Genomic DNA, 17,114 nt, shown 5'->3' with positions numbered 1-17,114 from the left:
GGTATCTTTCTTCAGCAATGTCCGGATCAAATTGCCTCAACATTGGGGAGCTTAGGAAATATGGCCTGAGCTGGGGTGCTTGGCAAGGGTGAATATGAATCCCAATTTCTTTTGGGATAAATGAAATAATCCCAATGCCTATTCTAGGCAAGGGGAGGGCCAGCAATACCAATCACACTCACATTTCTTTCTGCTCACAGGTTGCCCCAGTCACGGTGCAGAGCTTAGGACGCAAGTGTCTTGCAGGAACAGAAACGTTGGCAAAATGGTGGATGGAATATGTCTTGTCTCTGGTGGGCAAGTCGGTCGGCAGCAGGAAGGCAGGCAGCAGCTGGACGCACAGCAAGGGCAGCAGCAGCAGGTGGACTGACAAGAGGTTGGGCAGCAGCAAGGCTGGCAGCAGCCTGACCCACAACAGCTGGACCCACAGCAAGTGGGCTGGTGGCAGGTGGTCCTACAGCAGGTGGGCTGGCAGCAAGGGGAGCAGCATGAGTGGGTCATGGCATCAGGTGTAAAAGGTGGGCTTCTGAGCAGAAAATAATTCTCTGAAGGTAAAATCTCCTCTACAAGATCACCATACACTGGTTCCCAAATTTGGGACCAATGAACAAAACTTCCCTGGTTATTATTTCTGACATTTTTTTTTAATCCTCACCTGAGGACATTTTTTCATTTCTTGTTCAGATAGAGTGGGAGGGAGAGAGAGAGAGAGAATCATCGACGTGAAAGGGACCCATCGAGTGGCTGCCACCCGCACGACCCAACCAGGGCCAGGGACAAACTGCAACCTAAGTACGTGCCCTTAGCGGGAACCGAATCTGGGTCTCTCTGGACCGCAGGCCAATGCTCTCACCGCTGAGCCAGGGCATCGGACATATTTTTTTATGATCCATAGATAATTGCCCAAGGAGGAAGGGTTCCCTAAGTACTATGGATTTTCTGAAAATAAATGATTGATTTTCCCCCTCTTAATTAATAGATGACCTGTAAGAACTTATTTCCGGAAATGGGAGAGATAGTCAACATCAAAGGAATTACTAACAATCATTTTTTTTTTAAGACAGAGTACATCCTCTGGTCACGTGCTGCATTGGAGAAGAGGCCAGAACCATTGTCACAACTACTTTTTCCTTCTATGCTCCTTATATTGGAATGCATTTCCGAAGATACAACATGTTGTTGATGAAACAGAGATGATGACTTCAAACCATATTTTAACACATTTTGAATTAGTTACCAAGGTTTTCATCTGTGTTGCACAAAATTCAACAATAGAATCATTTTACTAGATAGATCAGCAACTCCACACGGGTACTCATTTCTGCAGCAGGGACCACGCTCAACTATAACTGACGTGATCTTTTCCACACGGGGCTCCAGGTTTGCTGGCTGACCCGAGAGCAAGCCTGCCCTGGGGACACTATTTACATTTACTGGTAAGGAAACAGCAGTTCACCTGACAACTAAAATAGTTTGCTTTGAATTGCAGTTTAAAACTACAAATGCCAAGGAGTGTATTAAATGGAGGAACAAAAGGGACAATGACTCATCACATGTGTCAGTGGGGCAAAGCAAAATAAGGTGCATATTATTTGAACACTTAGCAATTTCCACATTTGAGTAACTTTTAAAAAGAAAGAGCCCTTTCTTTCGCTGGCAACAAGGCGGCCCCTGATCCAGCTTCGCGCGCTCTGAATGAAGCCCTCCAAGGCTTCGCGGTGCCTGTGCGGCCGCGGCGCCGCAGCTGAGAAGGTGGAGAAGCCCGCGTTTGCAGGCGCAGCTTATGGGTAACGGCCTTTTCATCATCATGATTTCTGTTGCGTCATCCAGGTTGTTGAGTAGTATTCCGTTGTACGAGTGTGCCACAGTTAACCACTCATTCATTGAAGGATATCTGGGTTGTTACTATGCTTTGGCTATTATGGATAAAATTGCTATAAATATTCACGAACAGGTAATTGTCTGGACAAAGTCTTATTTCTCTGGTAGAAATGCCCAAGATCGCAGTTCTAGGTTATACGGCAGTTGCATGTTTCGTTTTTGATTTTTTTTTTTTTTAATAGAATGTTTCGTTTTTAAAGCACCTGGCAAAGTGTTTTTCTAGAACGGCTGTGTCATTTTATATTTGCACCAGCATTATACCTTGATGTCGTTTCTCCACATCCTCACCAGCATTTCGTGTTACCTATCTTTCATTTCAGCCACTATGATAGGTTTATAGTGATATGTCATTGTGGCTTTAATTTGCATTTCTCCAATGGCTAATGATATTGAACATCTTTTTGTGCGCTTGTTTGCCATCATCTTCTTCAGTGAAATGTCTCTCCACGAATTACTCATGCTCTGATTTGACTGTTTACTTTTTTTTCTGTTGCATTTTTTTTTTTTTCTGTTGCATTTGAGAGTTCTTTATTTATTCTAGATACTAGTGCTCTGTCAGATATGTCGGTTTTAAATATTTTCTCCCAATCTGTATCTTGTCTTTTCATCCTTTTAATAGCACATCTTGCAGATCAAAAATTTTAATTTCAATGAAATTCAGTTTAGCAATTTTTCCTTTTATGGATTTTACTTTTGATGTCAACAGTAAGAACTCTTAGCCTAGTCCAAGATCCTAAGGATTTTTTCCCCTATGTTTTCTCCTAAACGTTTTATAGTTTTACATTTAAGTTTGTGATGCATTTTGAATTAATCTTTTTATAAGGCATGAGACTTAGGTTGAGGTTTTAATTTTTTCTTCTTCTTTTGCTTATAGATATCCAACGTAATCCTTTGTCAAAAAATCAGTTGGGCATATTTGTCTGATTCTGAGCCATCACTGTCTTTTAACTTGAGATTTTATTCCATTCATACTTATTCTGATAACTAATATATCTACCCTTGATTTTTAAAGAGCTTTATTGAGATGTAATTTAAAAACCATCGAGTTCACCCATTTTAAAGTATAGTTTGATGTTTTTAGAATCTAAGCAGGTTGTGCGACTATTATCACACCTGATTTTAGAACCCCTCATCTCCCTGAAAAGATACTTCATGTCCATCAGGCAGTCACTCCCCATGTCCCCAGCCTCCACCCCAGCTGTAGGCAACTACTGATCTACTTTCTACATAGATTTGTCTCTCTGGACATTCCAAATACATGGACTCACACAGTATGTGGTCTTTGGTGACTGACTTCTTTCACTTAGTGTATTGTTTTCAAGGTTCACCCACAATGCAACATGCGTCGATACGTAATTCCTTTTTATTGGCAAATAATTTGTTGCATAGATATACTACAACTATATAAACAAAATTATAATGTGTATAAAGTTAGTATTCACATAATTCACTAAAGGAACTTAAATGTTATACTGGAAAATATCCACTTAATACATTAGAAGGAAATAAGGAAGGGATATAGGAGAATAAACTTGTATCCAGGATATATAAAGAGTTCTTACAGCTCAATACTAAAAAATAAAAATAGCACAATTAAAAATTTACAAGCAATTATATCCATTATACTATATTTTGTTTATCCAGTCATTAGTTGATAGACATTTGAGCTGTTTCCTCTGCTTTGAATATTTGTATACAACTTTTTGTGGGGGCATATGTTTTCATTTCTCTTCAGTATGTATCTAGGAGTGAATTTCTGGGTCTCTATGCACGATAACTCTGGTAAGTTTCTGAGAAATTGCCGAACTGTTTTCCAAAGCCGTGCACCATTTTATAATGCCAGCAGCAATACGTAAAGGTACCAACTTCTGCACATTCTTACCAACACTTGTTATCACCTATCTCTGAAGTCCTAGTAGAGATAAGGTGGTATATTGTGGTTTTATTTACATTTCTCTAGTGACTAATGATGTTGAGCAACTTTGCATGGGCTTATAAGCCATTTGTATATCATCTTTGTACACATGACTATTCAAAGTCTTCGATTCTCATTTGCTCCCAAGTCACTAAGCCTTTGTTGTAAAAACCTAGGCTTATTATGCCACAGAGAACTGCTCCTATTCTATCTTCTTGAGAAGACAAAGTCTCAGCGTATTTCATTTTAGGCTTATTCTTACTGATGAAATTGCACCAGCAAGGAGTTGGCATAGAAGGTCATGACCCTGGGCTCCCCTGGGCACCTTCCCAGAACATCTTAAGGCAGTTTCTAAGCATCACTATTGGGAAGCTGTGTCACTTGGTTATTTCATAAAGAAGAAATATGATAAAGAAAAGATATGATAATTTCATGTGCTAAACAGAGCGATACTGCCAATAAGAATCAGTAATGACATGAAGAAACATGCCGAAGTGCATTACCTGGACTCCTTTCCCCATGCACCAGTCTGCCCCTGGGGTCATATCCTTCCTCACTGCTCAGGAATCATGCGCAGTCGGGGGTGGGCCCTGCTCCTCCCCGGAATCCCTCAGTATATCATTCTGAGTGGAAATATGTCATTTCCATCGACTTTCCCCAGCTGCGGTCCCATTTGCTCTGTGTCCTGAACTCATGACTCACAGCTTCGGCCTAGGTTGAGTCATGGAAAAGAGAAACATATGGACTCTTAGTAACAAGTGGTCAGTCCCATCCCAGCCAATTGGAGGAGACAACTGCAGTCCTGAAAATTAGATGATACGAACGAGGAAGAAACAGAATTGATTTGAAGAAAATATTTGAGTGAAGAAAGGAAAAATGCATTCTATCTAATTTTGCAAGAAAAAAAGTGGTTATAATTATCTAATTGAATAATTACTTACCTATTAAGATAAACAATATCAAGGAAAAATCTGCCTCAATGGGGTATAAAAGGGGATCTGAGGAAGAGATTCAGGAAACTCACTCTCTTGGAAACTCACTCAGAACATCCACCCCCTGCCACTGTTCAACATGGTCAACTCCTGTTGTGGATCCGTGTGCTCTAATCAAGGCTGTGGCCAGGAGACCTGCTGCAGACCCAGCTGCTGTGTGTCCAGCTGCTGCCGTCCCAGCTGCTGTGGTTCCTGTTGCTGCCGCCCCAGCTGCTGTGTGTCCAGCTGCTGCAGACCCAGCTGCTGTGGTTCCTGTTGCTGCCGACCCAGCTGCTGTGGTTCCTGTTGCTGCCGCCCCAGCTGCTGTGTGTCCAGCTGCTGCAGACCCAGCTGCTGTGGTTCCTGTTGCTGCCGACCCAGCTGCTGTGGTTCCTGTTGCTGCCGACCCAGCTGCTGTGGTTCCTGTTGCTGCCGCCCCAGCTGCTGTGTGTCCAGCTGCTGCAGACCCAGCTGCTGTGGTTCCTGTTGCTGCCGCCCCAGCTGCTGTGGTTCCTGTTGCTGCCGACCCAGCTGCTGTGGTTCCTGTTGCTGCCGCCCCAGCTGCTGTGTGTCCAGCTGCTGCCGCCCCAGCTGCTGTGGTTTCATCTGTTGCAGGCCCTGCTGCTGCCGTCCAGTCTGCTGCCAGACCACCTGCTGTAAAACAACCTGCTGCCGCCCCAGCTGCTGTGGTGGTTCTTGCTGCTGAGCTTCCTGCTCTGAACTTGAACTTCCTTGATCCAGTCCTTTAGTCCACAGAGAGAGTGTCCCACTCAACAAAACACGTGGCGCTTCCTGATGTCATGAACTTGCAACAGACCCATGGGCCGATTCGGAAACCGCTGGCCTCTATATTATTTTTATTCTCTTTTGTAGAAACATCTGATTAATCAGAATTTACAGTCAGATTCTGCATCAAAATGTTTTCCAATTTTGATTCAAAATGTTTTATACTTTTTATTCAAAATGTAGGAGTTTTCAAGTGTTCCCCTTATAGATATTTTCATTCTAATGTTTTTCTGTGGAACCCATTTCCATGTAGAATTGCTTGATGTTCCCCAATAAAACTTTTCGCATTCAAAGGCACTAAAATTGTTCATCTCCCATTATTTCTTAGTAATGAAATGTTTAATGGATATTGCTGTTTCTTTTCTGCACAACACAGGAGTTCCCAGGGGGACCCACAACAGAAATGGAAAAAGGGCTAAAGGGAGGCATTTAACACATGTAATATGAGAGCTACGGGTTACAACTACTACCAAAAAAGAAAACATCCTTAGGAAGCCATAATCCATCATTGATTTAAACCAATCTAAGTAGAGGCAGCTCAGTATAGAAGGTAGCCCCCGGTCTTGGGAATTGACGTTAGATCTGAATTCTGACTGTATCGCACACCAACTGTGTTTTTTGTTTTGTTTTGTTTTGTTTTTTAATCCTCACTCGAGGACATTTTTATGCATTTATCTTCCGATAGAGCAGGAGGGAGAGAGGGAGAAAGACAGAGAGAGAAACATCGACATGAGAGAGACACATGGAGTGGTTGCCACCCACATGACCCCTACTGGCCGGGACTGGGGATGAACTGCAACCGAGGTACATGCCCTTAGCAGGAACCGAACCTGGGACTCTTTGGTCTGTGTGCTGATGCTTGAATTGCTGAGCCAAACCGGCCAGGACCCAACTGTGGTCTTAAACATGCTACTTAAACTCTTTCAACCTAACACTGCTTGTCTCTAGAGAAAGCATCACAATACCCACCTATCAAGACTGTCATATATTATCAATCATCATGGAAATGCACATCAAAGCCATAATGAGATAGTACATCATTAAGATAAAAACAAAAGATACAAGTGTGACAAGGATGTGAGAAAAAGGAAACCCTGGTGCATTGTTGGTGAGAATGTACATTGGTATAGCTCTTACGGGAAATAGTAAGAAGGTTCCTCAGAGGATTGTAAATAGAACTACCACTGAATCCAGCAACCCTATTTCTGGATATTTATCTGAAGGAACTGAAATCAGAATCTCTAAGGGATACCAGCACTCCCATGTATGGCAACATTATTCTCAATAGCCAAGATATAAAAATAGCCAAGTGTCCATCAACAGATGAATGGATAAAGAAAATGTGATATCTATACCTTGTATACAGCAATAAAAAGGAAGCAAATACTGCCATTTGCAACAACATGGATGGACCTGGATGGTCATGCTAAGTGAAATAAGCCAGATACAGAAAGACAAATACAGTATAATCTCACTTATATGTGGAATCTGAAATCCTCAAACTCATTGAAGCAGAGAGCACAGCAGAGGTGGCCAGGGGCTAAGAGAAGGAGGAAATGAGATGTGGTTAAAGGGCACCGAGTTCAGTGATGCGGGGTCAGTCCTGGAGACCTATAATGCAGCATAGAGCATAGAGCTGACAATACTGTGTTGTATACTTAAAATTTTCTAAGGGGAATATTTTATGTTGTGCTCTTACACTTAACACAAAATAATTTTTAAAAACCTATATGTTTCTGACTTCAAGGCAACAGACCAGGATTTTCAGATTTTCCATCCTATTTGTAAGAACCTCTTATTTCTCATATAAACTGGATTAAAGGGAAAAAAATTAAAGTTGTCATAAAGATTCAATGAAATAAAGGAGCATATGAGACAAATAAACTCACGCTCCCTGTTATATCCAGTTAGTCTCATTTGACTTTTTATTCTGAATTAACTATGAATTCACAGGAAGTTGGAAAAAACAGTACAACGAAGTCCCATGTACCCTCCACCCAATCTCCTCCAACAGTCACATTTTATATAATTATAGTACATATCAAATTTAGAAATTCACACTGGTACACTCCACAGAACTTGTTCAGATTCCACCAGTATTACCTGCACTTGGTGTAGTGTTATGTAATTGTGTCATGTGTACAGATCTGTGTAAACACCATTGCACTCGGGATACAGAGCTGTCTGTCTCCATAAGTCTCCCACATTTTATCCCTTTGCAGCCACACCCACTCCCTCCCACTCGTCATCCAGAACCCCTGGCAACAACTACTTTGTTCTCTATTTCCATAATTGTATTTCAAGCGCATTCTACAAATGGAATCTTACAGTAGGTAATCCTTGGTAATGGGCTTTACACTCAGCATCCTTTCCTTGAGATCATGCAAGCTGTCCAGTGTATCAGTAGTGTATTCCTTTTCATTGCTGAGTAGTATTCCACAGTATGGATGTATCACCGTCTGTGTGTTCTTCCATTTACCTGTGAAAGACATCTGGGCTGCTTCAAGTTAAGCTAAACTGTTCCTTCCTTCCTTCCTTCCTTCCTTCCTTCCTTCCTTCCTTCCTTCCTTCCTTCCTTCTTTCTTTCTTTCTTTCTTTCTTTCTTTCTTTCTTTCTTATTTGAAAATATTTATTGAGGCTTCCTACTTGCAGGCAAATACTGCTACTTTGCAGGTGCAAGGCACGCTGTCTGATTTTAATACTCTTGGATATAGTAAATTTATCTCTTTTCTTTTTCTTTTATGGCTTTTAAATTTTTATCATAAACCTAACTATTTTCTTCTATAACTAAAGGGTTCTGATATTTTAGTCTTCCTTGCAAGAGAATCACTATTTCTTTTGAAAATCTAAATGTAATTTTTGGATAATCACAGTTTATAACCCAGTTAAATTCTGAACTGCAGACAGGCATGGAGCAGGCGAAATGTGGTGCAAGAAGTATAGAGACACAGGTTGTACTGATGTCCATAGCCTACTTAGTTATGTGAAACATTTAGAGGGCACTGGTAGTTTTAGAAGTAACCTAGAAATATAGCTGTGGAGAAAAATAATTTCCAAGAGGTCATATCACTTTTCTAAGTCATAATTTATCTCAGCAAGATTATCATTAGCACATGTATTGCAGGGTGTTTTATTTTCAATTCTATGCTTCTTTGGATGAGCACAAAGGCACATTTCCTATATCCTATAGCAATAAATACAATAAAAATGTGATTTTACGTGACTAAGTCTGAGACCAATTATAAATTACAAAGCAAAAACATGAACATAAACAGGAGACAGAAAGGAGACCTAGGTGTAGTGAAGGAAAAGAGAATTTTGAATTTGAAACGGTCATAAATTAAGGATTTAGAACTGCCTTTTCAAACAGTGAGGTGTGCCGCTGAACAGAGTCCAGAAAGAGACCCAAAAGCCTATAGGAATTAAGTACCAAAAAAAGTGTCAGTTTAAAGTCACCCTGTCAGGGAGGAATTATTTTTTAAATGGTATATGTCAGCTACTTAAATTTAGGATAAAGAAAGAAGGAAACAAAGCAGAGATACTACTTCATTCATTTAACCAAAACAAACTTCATTAGAGTGAAAAACTCAACATAAAAACAAAACTGTTAAAGTTCTAAAGGAAATCAGGAGGGATTTCCAAACATAGTCTTAAGCTTATCCTAAGCAGCAGCAACAATAACAACACACACACACACACACACACACACACACACACACCATGAAGGAAAAAATTATAGCCAATTAAGACAAATATTCTCTGAACTGACTCATCAATAGGTCTGTCATCAGGACTTCTTGGGACATTCTTTCCCAAAACTCAAGGTCACACAGAAGTCTTAGAATTTTCTTCAGATTCCATAATAGGGCTCTCTATAGCCTTTACCCCACAACAACTTGCAATCTGCTTTTGTTCCCTCACCTTCCTGTGACAGAAAGGAGGCTCGGGACTTTCCCAATGAAATGTGCCTGGTTCACCAGAGTTATGTCAACGCAGACTCAGAACGCCAGCCACACCTCCCAGCAGAGGTCCAATCAGGAGCCCAGGTTGTCATCATCCTGGTTGGGTCCATCTAGAAATTTGAGCCAGAGCAGAACTGGAAACTGGCCAGGAATTTTAAAAGCAACACAAGGAGTTTGGTTTTATTAGACTTACAAGTTGCTTAAGGTAGTAAGGGATCCTCAAACCCACTTCATCCACTTACCTCCACTTGTTTCTTGATTCTTCCTCTGTAACCCCAGCTTATAGTCCAACCCCTCCACTGACTATCTGTGGAGGCAGCATGCCATGAACCACACTCACCATGGTGACTCAAGTATGATTCTCTCCGTGACACACCCACTCAGCCTGTATCAGCCCATTACAGCAATTTGGGGAAAGTCAATCTCTCACGTGCAGCAACCATATGACTAGCTGACTAGTGTTTCAAAAATGAGAGGTTCTGAGAGTTCAGTTGCCTTCATATACATTTTACTGTTTGGAGTTAAGAAAACACAGGAAAAAAAGACACATACTATCAAAACTGTTTTTGTATTATATCCTGCCAAACAGGTATCAGTTTCCACTGTACGATGGTTCTGGGTAGCCATGCCTTCTCGGATTAGTCATCCTGAGAACAGAGCCAAGGACATCCCAACTTGGTTGAGCACTTTCTCATAAATGTGGAAATGGAAAATATAATATGAGAGTCTTTTCATGAAATTATTTGGAGGCCATGAAGTAAGGGGAGAGTGAATACGTTGAAAGACAAAACCATGATTCGAAAAGCTTCAGACATCCTTGCACAAGACACGAAATCTCACAGGATGAAATGTCAGAGCCTTTCTGAGATCTAGATGAGTAGTTATTAATGCAACATGGCACCTGAGTTGGACTGGGAACATAGATATACTTGGGAGAATTGACTTGAACCACCCATACACCCCAGTGGGGTAGTGCCTTTCAGCACCTCTTCCCAGGAAGAGCAACAATAATCCGAGCCATGTGACTCCTGGTATCAGGTAGAAGAGCAGATTGGGAACAGCTGGACGACAGCTATCCCCTGCAAATCTGCAAGGAGTGAAGCAGTTTGTACTGAAAAAGACATACGTGTTTCACAGGCTCTAAGTCCACATTTACTGCCAACCAATATTGCCATTAAATTCTGATTGCTAATATAGATACATTAATAAACATGTCTATATGTCAGCCTTTGAAAAGGAAATTCTGCCATTTGTGATAACATGGATGGACCTGGAAGATATTATGTGAAGTGAAATAAGTCAGTCACAGAAGGACAATCACCGAACAAATCTACTCACATGAGACATCTGAGAGTCACATTCCTGGAAGTAAATAAAATGGTGGTTTCCAGGGGCGGGAGGAGGGAAATGAGTAGTTGTTCAATGGGGAAACTTTCAATTATACAAAAGAAACAAGTTTTAGAGATCTTCTGTGCAATATTGTGCTTATAATAACAATACATTGTGGTGCATTTGAAACTTAATAAGAGCCCTGGCTGGTTTAGCTCAGCAGCTAGAGTGTCCGCCCACAGAACAAAGAGTCCAGGGTTCAAATCCGGTCAAGGGCACATGCCTCATTTGTAGTTCAATCCTTGGCCCTATTCGGGATTGTATAGGAGGCAACCACTTGATGTGTCTCTCTCACATCAATGTATCTCTCTCTCTCTCTCTCTTTCTCTTCCTCCCTCCCTCCCACTCTATATGAAGATAAATAGAAAAAAGTACCCTCGGGTGAGGATTAAAAAGCGAAATAAAGCTTGTAAAGAGACTAGATCTCCTGCTAATGTTCCCCATCTGAATGTCTAGAAAAGGTACCATGATTCACACCCAGGAGGGGAAAGTCCTAAAATCCTCACTTTCATGCCAGTGATGTTGGTTCACATTCAAAACTTCTCTGCCCACCTGACCCACAATGAATGAGCCATCAAACTAACATGCAGCTCTATCCTCCCAAGTCATCAGAAAGAATGTGGCTTATTAGAGTCTTTATCACCCAAGGGGACACACGCTGGGCTGTGCAACATGAGACCAACACACACACCGGCTAAAGGCACAAACCACATGACAGATTTCTTGGAGGAAGCTGAAGCAAGAGGGACACATAAGAGGTGATTCGGGAAGAGCTGAAGTGATGGACCCTGAAACATCAGAAAAGGAAACAATGTTTCCCATCCATCTTCAAAAGGTTAAACAGGAAAACAAACTTGGCTGCTTTGATAATTGCCTGCTAATTAGGACAAACAATGACAAGGAAAGAGCTCTGCAGCTGATGACAGCAGCCCCTTAGCAGGGTATAAAAGGGGAGCTGGGGCAAGCAGACTTCCAAACCTTCCAAACCCACCTTCCTGAAAACTCACTCAGAACCTCTACCCTCTGCCACCATGGTCAACTCCTGTAGTGGATCCGTGTGCTCTGACCAGGGCTGTGGCCAAGGCTGTGGCCAGGAGACCTGCTGCCGCCCCAGCTGCTGCCAGACCACTTGCTGTGGGACCACATGCTGCCGCCCCACTTGCTGTGGCTCCAGCTGCTGTCGCCCCATCTGCTGCCAGACCACCTGCTGCCGCCCTAGCTGCTGTGGCTCCTGCTGTGGCTCCAGCTGCTGCCGCCCCTCCTGCTGTGGCTCCAGCTGCTGCCGCCCCTCCTGCTGTGGCTCCAGCTGCTGCCGCCCCATCTGCTGCCAGACCACCTGCTGCCGCCCTAGCTGCTGTGGCTCCTGCTGTGGCTCCAGCTGCTGCCGCCCCATCTGCTGCCAGACCACCTGCTGCCGCCCTAGCTGCTGTGGCTCCTGCTGTGGCTCCAGCTGCTGTCGCCCTTCCTGCTGTGGCTCTAGCTGCTGCCGCCCCATCTGCTGCCAGACCACCTGCTGCCGCCCTAGCTGCTGTGGCTCCTGCTGTGGCTCCAGCTGCTGCCGCCCCTCCTGCTGTGGCTCCAGCTGCTGCCGCCCCATCTGCTGCCAGACCACCTGCTGCCGCCCCACTTGTTGCATCACTACCTGCCGCCCCACCTGCTGCCAGACCACCTGCTGCCGCCCAGTCTGCTCCAGTGGTTCCTGCTGCTGACCGCCCTGACCTGTGCCCACTCATTTTTCATCAACCAATCATAATGTAGTCCAATGAACTGAGTCTTGAGAGGCCAATAGTAAAACCTCAGTTTTAACTGATTCTTAAACTGATTTGGCCTCCAAATATACTGCCCCCACCATGTTACTACCTCTTTCCCAAATGAACACAAAGTTAGAATTTTCTCTGAAATCTTTTAACCAATATGTATCCCAATTGATATATTCCTTCCCTGCCAGATTTTCTCATATGAAGCCAGTCCTAAAACTCAAATAAATCTTAGTTTGCCATGCATACAACTATAAGATCATTGTGTCTGATTATTCCTTCTTGACTCAAAATTCTTAGCTGTGAATTGCTCCACTGTTCTTCTCTGCAGAGAGCAGACTATAGCTGGTGATATTAGGATTTCTAACTGAATTCTCTTATTTTTTGTTTATAAGAAGATGATTTCTTCCAGCAAGCACCTGGAATTCTCTGAGAGCTTTCTCTGGATGGAGAGCAAGCTCAGGGCAGCCAGGGACTTAAGTCGGTAGGAGCAGGGCTCAGCCAGGGGACGGGAGCAGTGGATAAATGCTCCAGCATCTTTCCCCTGCAGTGGGGCAAGTCGTACCAGTCTCTAGAGGTCGTCAGTGGAATGAACCCCAGCTGCCGAAGAGTAAGCTTTTCCCACATCATTCTATACTGGCTCCTATCAATTGCCTGGGTCACTTCCCAGGTTCCCTGAAGTGCTTCTTAGTATTCTCTCCCTAATATACCATTGGATTTGAAACCATCTGGGGTCTGCTCCTGAGGGCACCCAATCTAAGACACCAGTGTTCCAAATATCATTACCAGGGCCCTGAAAACATTTTGTTACAGTCAAGTCTTGTCAACTAAACTGCTAAATCTTTGGGACCTTTACTATTTCTTGCCATTTGTGCACACTTGTTTGTAGATGACTAATCTTCCCTTGTTTTTCTCATATCATTATGTCTGAGAGACAGGACACAGCACAAGGAACATGGCTCACAATGTCTGCAACTGTCACCCTAAAGGAGACTGCAGTCATGAGTAACCACACCAACCTGTATGTCTTATGTTGGATTTATTATGAGCAGAGCCTGACACTAGGATTCTTGCACAAGTGATGTTGAAGGAAGTGTTTTCAGGAGAAATCAGTGAGAAGCAGAGTGAAGCAGGATAGGGTATTAAAAGAAGATAGGCCAGATCCATCCCCAGGCAGCAGCAGCACAGATCAGCAGCTGAGACCCATCCCTAGTGGCATCAGCAGAGGCTAATTAGGAGCAGGGCTCCAACCTAAGTAGCAAGACTCGGGCAGCTGAGACCTGCACCTGACAACTGCAGCAGCAGATTTGGAGTGGAGCCTTCCCCCAGCAGAAGCAAAGTCCCTGGAGCTGAGCATCCTCAGCCCCCAACAGCAGCAGAGGATTGGGAGCTGAGAGCACCCCCTGGCAATAGCAGCAGTAGTAGCAGTAGCAATGCAAACTGGGAGCTGACACTCATCCCCAGTAGTGACTGGTCAGGAGCTGAGACCCACCCCAAGAGTGCCTAACCCAACAGACCAATACCAGCCACCAGTTGTCAATCCTCCAGGACCCACAGCAGGCAAGAGGCACCACACATCAAAAGAGTCTGGGAGGCACAGCAGCCTTATGTGATACACATAGATCTGCCTACACATTCCAACATCCCTCCCTGGGCCAAGAACTGCCAGACTGCTAAAATAGTGAGACAAAGAAACAACACCCAAATGAAAGAAAAGGAGGTATCACCAAAAAAGGAACTACAGGAAATGAAAGCAATTTGTCAGATAAAGAATTTAAAGCAATGATTTTAAGGGTACTCAAACAATTTAGTGAGAACTATAAGCAACTTAATAAGAATTATGAAGACCTAGTAGGAACTACATCAGCCTAAAAAAAGAGGTAGAAGCTATGAATAAAAATAAAGAGGAAATAAAGCACGACATAGCTGTTATTAAAAATACCTTAGAAGGATCCAATAGTAGATTAGAAGAAGCTGAAGACCAAATCAGCAAGTTAGAAGACAAGGTAGAAAAAAATACCCAAATGGAGCAGCAAATAGGAAAAATAAATAAAAAGCAGGAGAAGAGTTTACGGGAGTTTTGGGACAATACAAAACATAACAGCATTCACATCATAGGGGTACCAGAAGGAGAAGACCCAGAGAAAGGAATAGAGAACCTGTTTGAAGAAATAATGACAGAAAACTTCCCTAAATTGGTGAAGGAAAGAGTCACATAAGTTCAGGAAACACAGAGAGTTCCAAGCAAGATGGACCCAAAGAGACCCACAGCTAGACACATCCTAATAAAAAGACCCAGAGCAAACATTAAAGACAAAGAAAGAATCTTAAAGGAAGCAAGAGAGAGACAGAAAGTTACCTACAAGGGAGTTTCCATTAGACTGTCAGCTGATTTCTCAATAGAAACACTGCAGGCCAGAAGGGAGTGACATGAAGTATGCAAAGTAATAAAAGGCAGGGGTCTGAATCCAAGACTACTCTATCCAGCAAGGCTATCATTCAAAATTGAAGGAGAAATAAAGAGCTTCACAGACCAAAAAAAGCTAAAGGAATTTACTACTACCAAACCAGCACTGCTAAAAATGCTAAAGGGACTGTTGTAAGAAGAAGAAGAAAGGGGGGGGGGGGGGACATGGGAATAAAATAAAAATGGCAACTAATAAGTATCTACCAATAATAACCTTAAATGTAATGGCTTAAATGTTCCAATCAAAAGACATAGGGTAGCTGATTGGATAAGAAAACATGACTCATATTTATGCTGTCTATAAGAGACCCACCTCACAACAAAAGACTCACACAGGATGCAAGTGAAGGGATGGAAAAAAATATCCCAATCAAATGGAAATTTAAAAAAAAAAAAAAAAAAAGCTGCTGTAGCAATACTCATATCTGATAAGATAGACTTAAAAACTAGAGCCATAATAAGAGACAAAGAAGGTCACTACATAATATGAAAAAGATCAATCCAACAAGAGGAAATAACCCTGGTAAACATATATGCACCAAATACAGGAGCACCAAAATATACTAAAAAACTTCTGGAGGACTTCAAGGGAGAGATCAATAGCTACACAATTATAGTGGGCGACTTTAACACCCCACTGACACCACTGGATAGATCTTCTAGACAAGAAATTAACAAGGACACAGCATCCTTAAATGACAAACTAGATCAGTTGGACTTAATTGATATTTACAGAACATTTCAACCCAAAGCTGCAGAATATACATTCTTCTCAAGTACACATGGGACATTCTTGAAGATAGACCATATGTTAGGACACAAAGTAAGTCTCTACATATTCAAGAAGATTGAAATCATATCAAGCATCTTCTCAGATCACAATGGCATAGAAATAGAAATCAATTATAATAAAAACATTTAAACACATGGAGGCTAAATAGCATGTTATTAAACAAAGAATGGGTTACCAAGGAGATCAAGGAAGAAATTAAAAACTTCCTGGAAACCAATGAAAACAAACACACAACGCAAAATCTAAGGGACACAGCAAAAGTGGTCTTGAGAGGGAAGTTCATAACACTACAGGCCTACCTCAAGAAACAAGAAAAATTCCTAATTGACTTTCTAACCCTAAAACTTAAAGAACTAGAAAGTAAACAAAAGGAAAAACCCAGAGCAAGTAGAAGAAAAGAAATAGTAAAGGTCACAGAAGAAATAAATGACATAGAAGCTAAAAAAAAAAAAATTCAAAAGATCAATAAAACAAAGAGCTGGTTCTTTGAAAAGATAAACAAGATTGATGGGCCTTTAGCCAGACTCACCAAGAATCAAAAAGAGAGGACCCAAATTAACAAAATCAGAAATGAAAGAGAAGTAATAACATACCACAGAAATACAAAAGATCATTAAGCCCTGGCCGGTTTGGTTCAGCGGTTAGAGCGTTGGCCTGCGGTCCTGAGAGACCTGGGTTCGGTTCCTGCTAAGAGCGCGTATCTCGGTTGCAGTTTGTCCCCGGCCCTGGTCGGTTGTGCGGGTGGCGGCCACTCGATGTGTTCCTTTCACATCGATGTTTCTCTCTCTCTCTCTGTTCCTCTCTCTCCCTCCCACTCTACCCGAACAAAAAATGAAAAAATGTCCTCGGGTGAGGATAAAAAAAACAAAACAAACAAACAAAAAACAAACAATAGATCATTAAAAAATACTATGAACAATTATATGACAACAAATTGGACAATCTAGGTGAAATGGGCAAATTTCTAGAAACACCGGTCTTCCAAAACTGAACTGGGAAGAGATAGAAAACGTTCACAAACCAATAACAAGAAGGAAATTGAAGATGTAATCAAGAAACTCCCAGCAAACAAAAGCCCAGGCCTGGATGGCTTCATGGGGGAGTTTTACCAAACAATCAAAGAAGATCTAACACCCATTCTCCTCAAACTATTCTAAATAAATCCAAGAAGAGGGAAGACTTCCAAACTCATT

General features: G+C 42.2%; 2 protein-coding genes across 5 annotated transcripts; both read left to right on the top strand.

The window, feature by feature from the left end:
* The first annotated feature begins 4,867 nt into the window (after positions 1-4,867).
* Positions 4,868-5,473, top strand: LOC118634226 (keratin-associated protein 4-3-like). The gene has a single exon (XM_036268609.1). The coding sequence runs from the start codon at positions 4,868-4,870 to the stop codon at positions 5,471-5,473; it is 606 nt and encodes a 201-aa protein (XP_036124502.1).
* A 6,462-nt stretch (positions 5,474-11,935) lies between these two features.
* On the top strand, positions 11,936-12,613 carry LOC118634225 (keratin-associated protein 4-3-like). 4 transcript variants are annotated; one of them, XM_036268607.1, is made up of 2 exons: positions 11,936-12,119; positions 12,279-12,613. In XM_036268607.1, exons 1-2 carry the CDS (start codon positions 11,936-11,938, stop codon positions 12,611-12,613), a joined length of 519 nt encoding a protein of 172 aa, XP_036124500.1. The 4 variants fall into 4 exon arrangements, with proteins under 4 accessions (XP_036124500.1, XP_036124498.1, XP_036124501.1 ...); XM_036268605.1 differs by having other exon boundaries at positions 11,936-12,234; positions 12,334-12,613; XM_036268608.1 differs by having other exon boundaries at positions 11,936-12,251; positions 12,483-12,613.
* Positions 12,614-17,114: the final 4,501 nt, after the last annotated feature.

Source organism: Molossus molossus, unplaced genomic scaffold (assembly GCF_014108415.1).
Source record: "Molossus molossus isolate mMolMol1 unplaced genomic scaffold, mMolMol1.p scaffold_m16_p_19, whole genome shotgun sequence".
Taxonomy (NCBI): domain Eukaryota; kingdom Metazoa; phylum Chordata; class Mammalia; order Chiroptera; family Molossidae; genus Molossus; species Molossus molossus.
This window is presented reverse-complemented; position numbering and strand designations above follow the sequence as displayed.

What these genes read in the sequence shown, in the direction of transcription:
- LOC118634226 (XM_036268609.1), top strand. Translation starts at nt 4,868, where the DNA reads ATGGTCAACTCCTGTTGTGGATCCGTGTGCTCTAATCAAGGCTGTGGC.
- LOC118634225 (XM_036268604.1), top strand. Translation starts at nt 11,936, where the DNA reads ATGGTCAACTCCTGTAGTGGATCCGTGTGCTCTGACCAGGGCTGTGGC.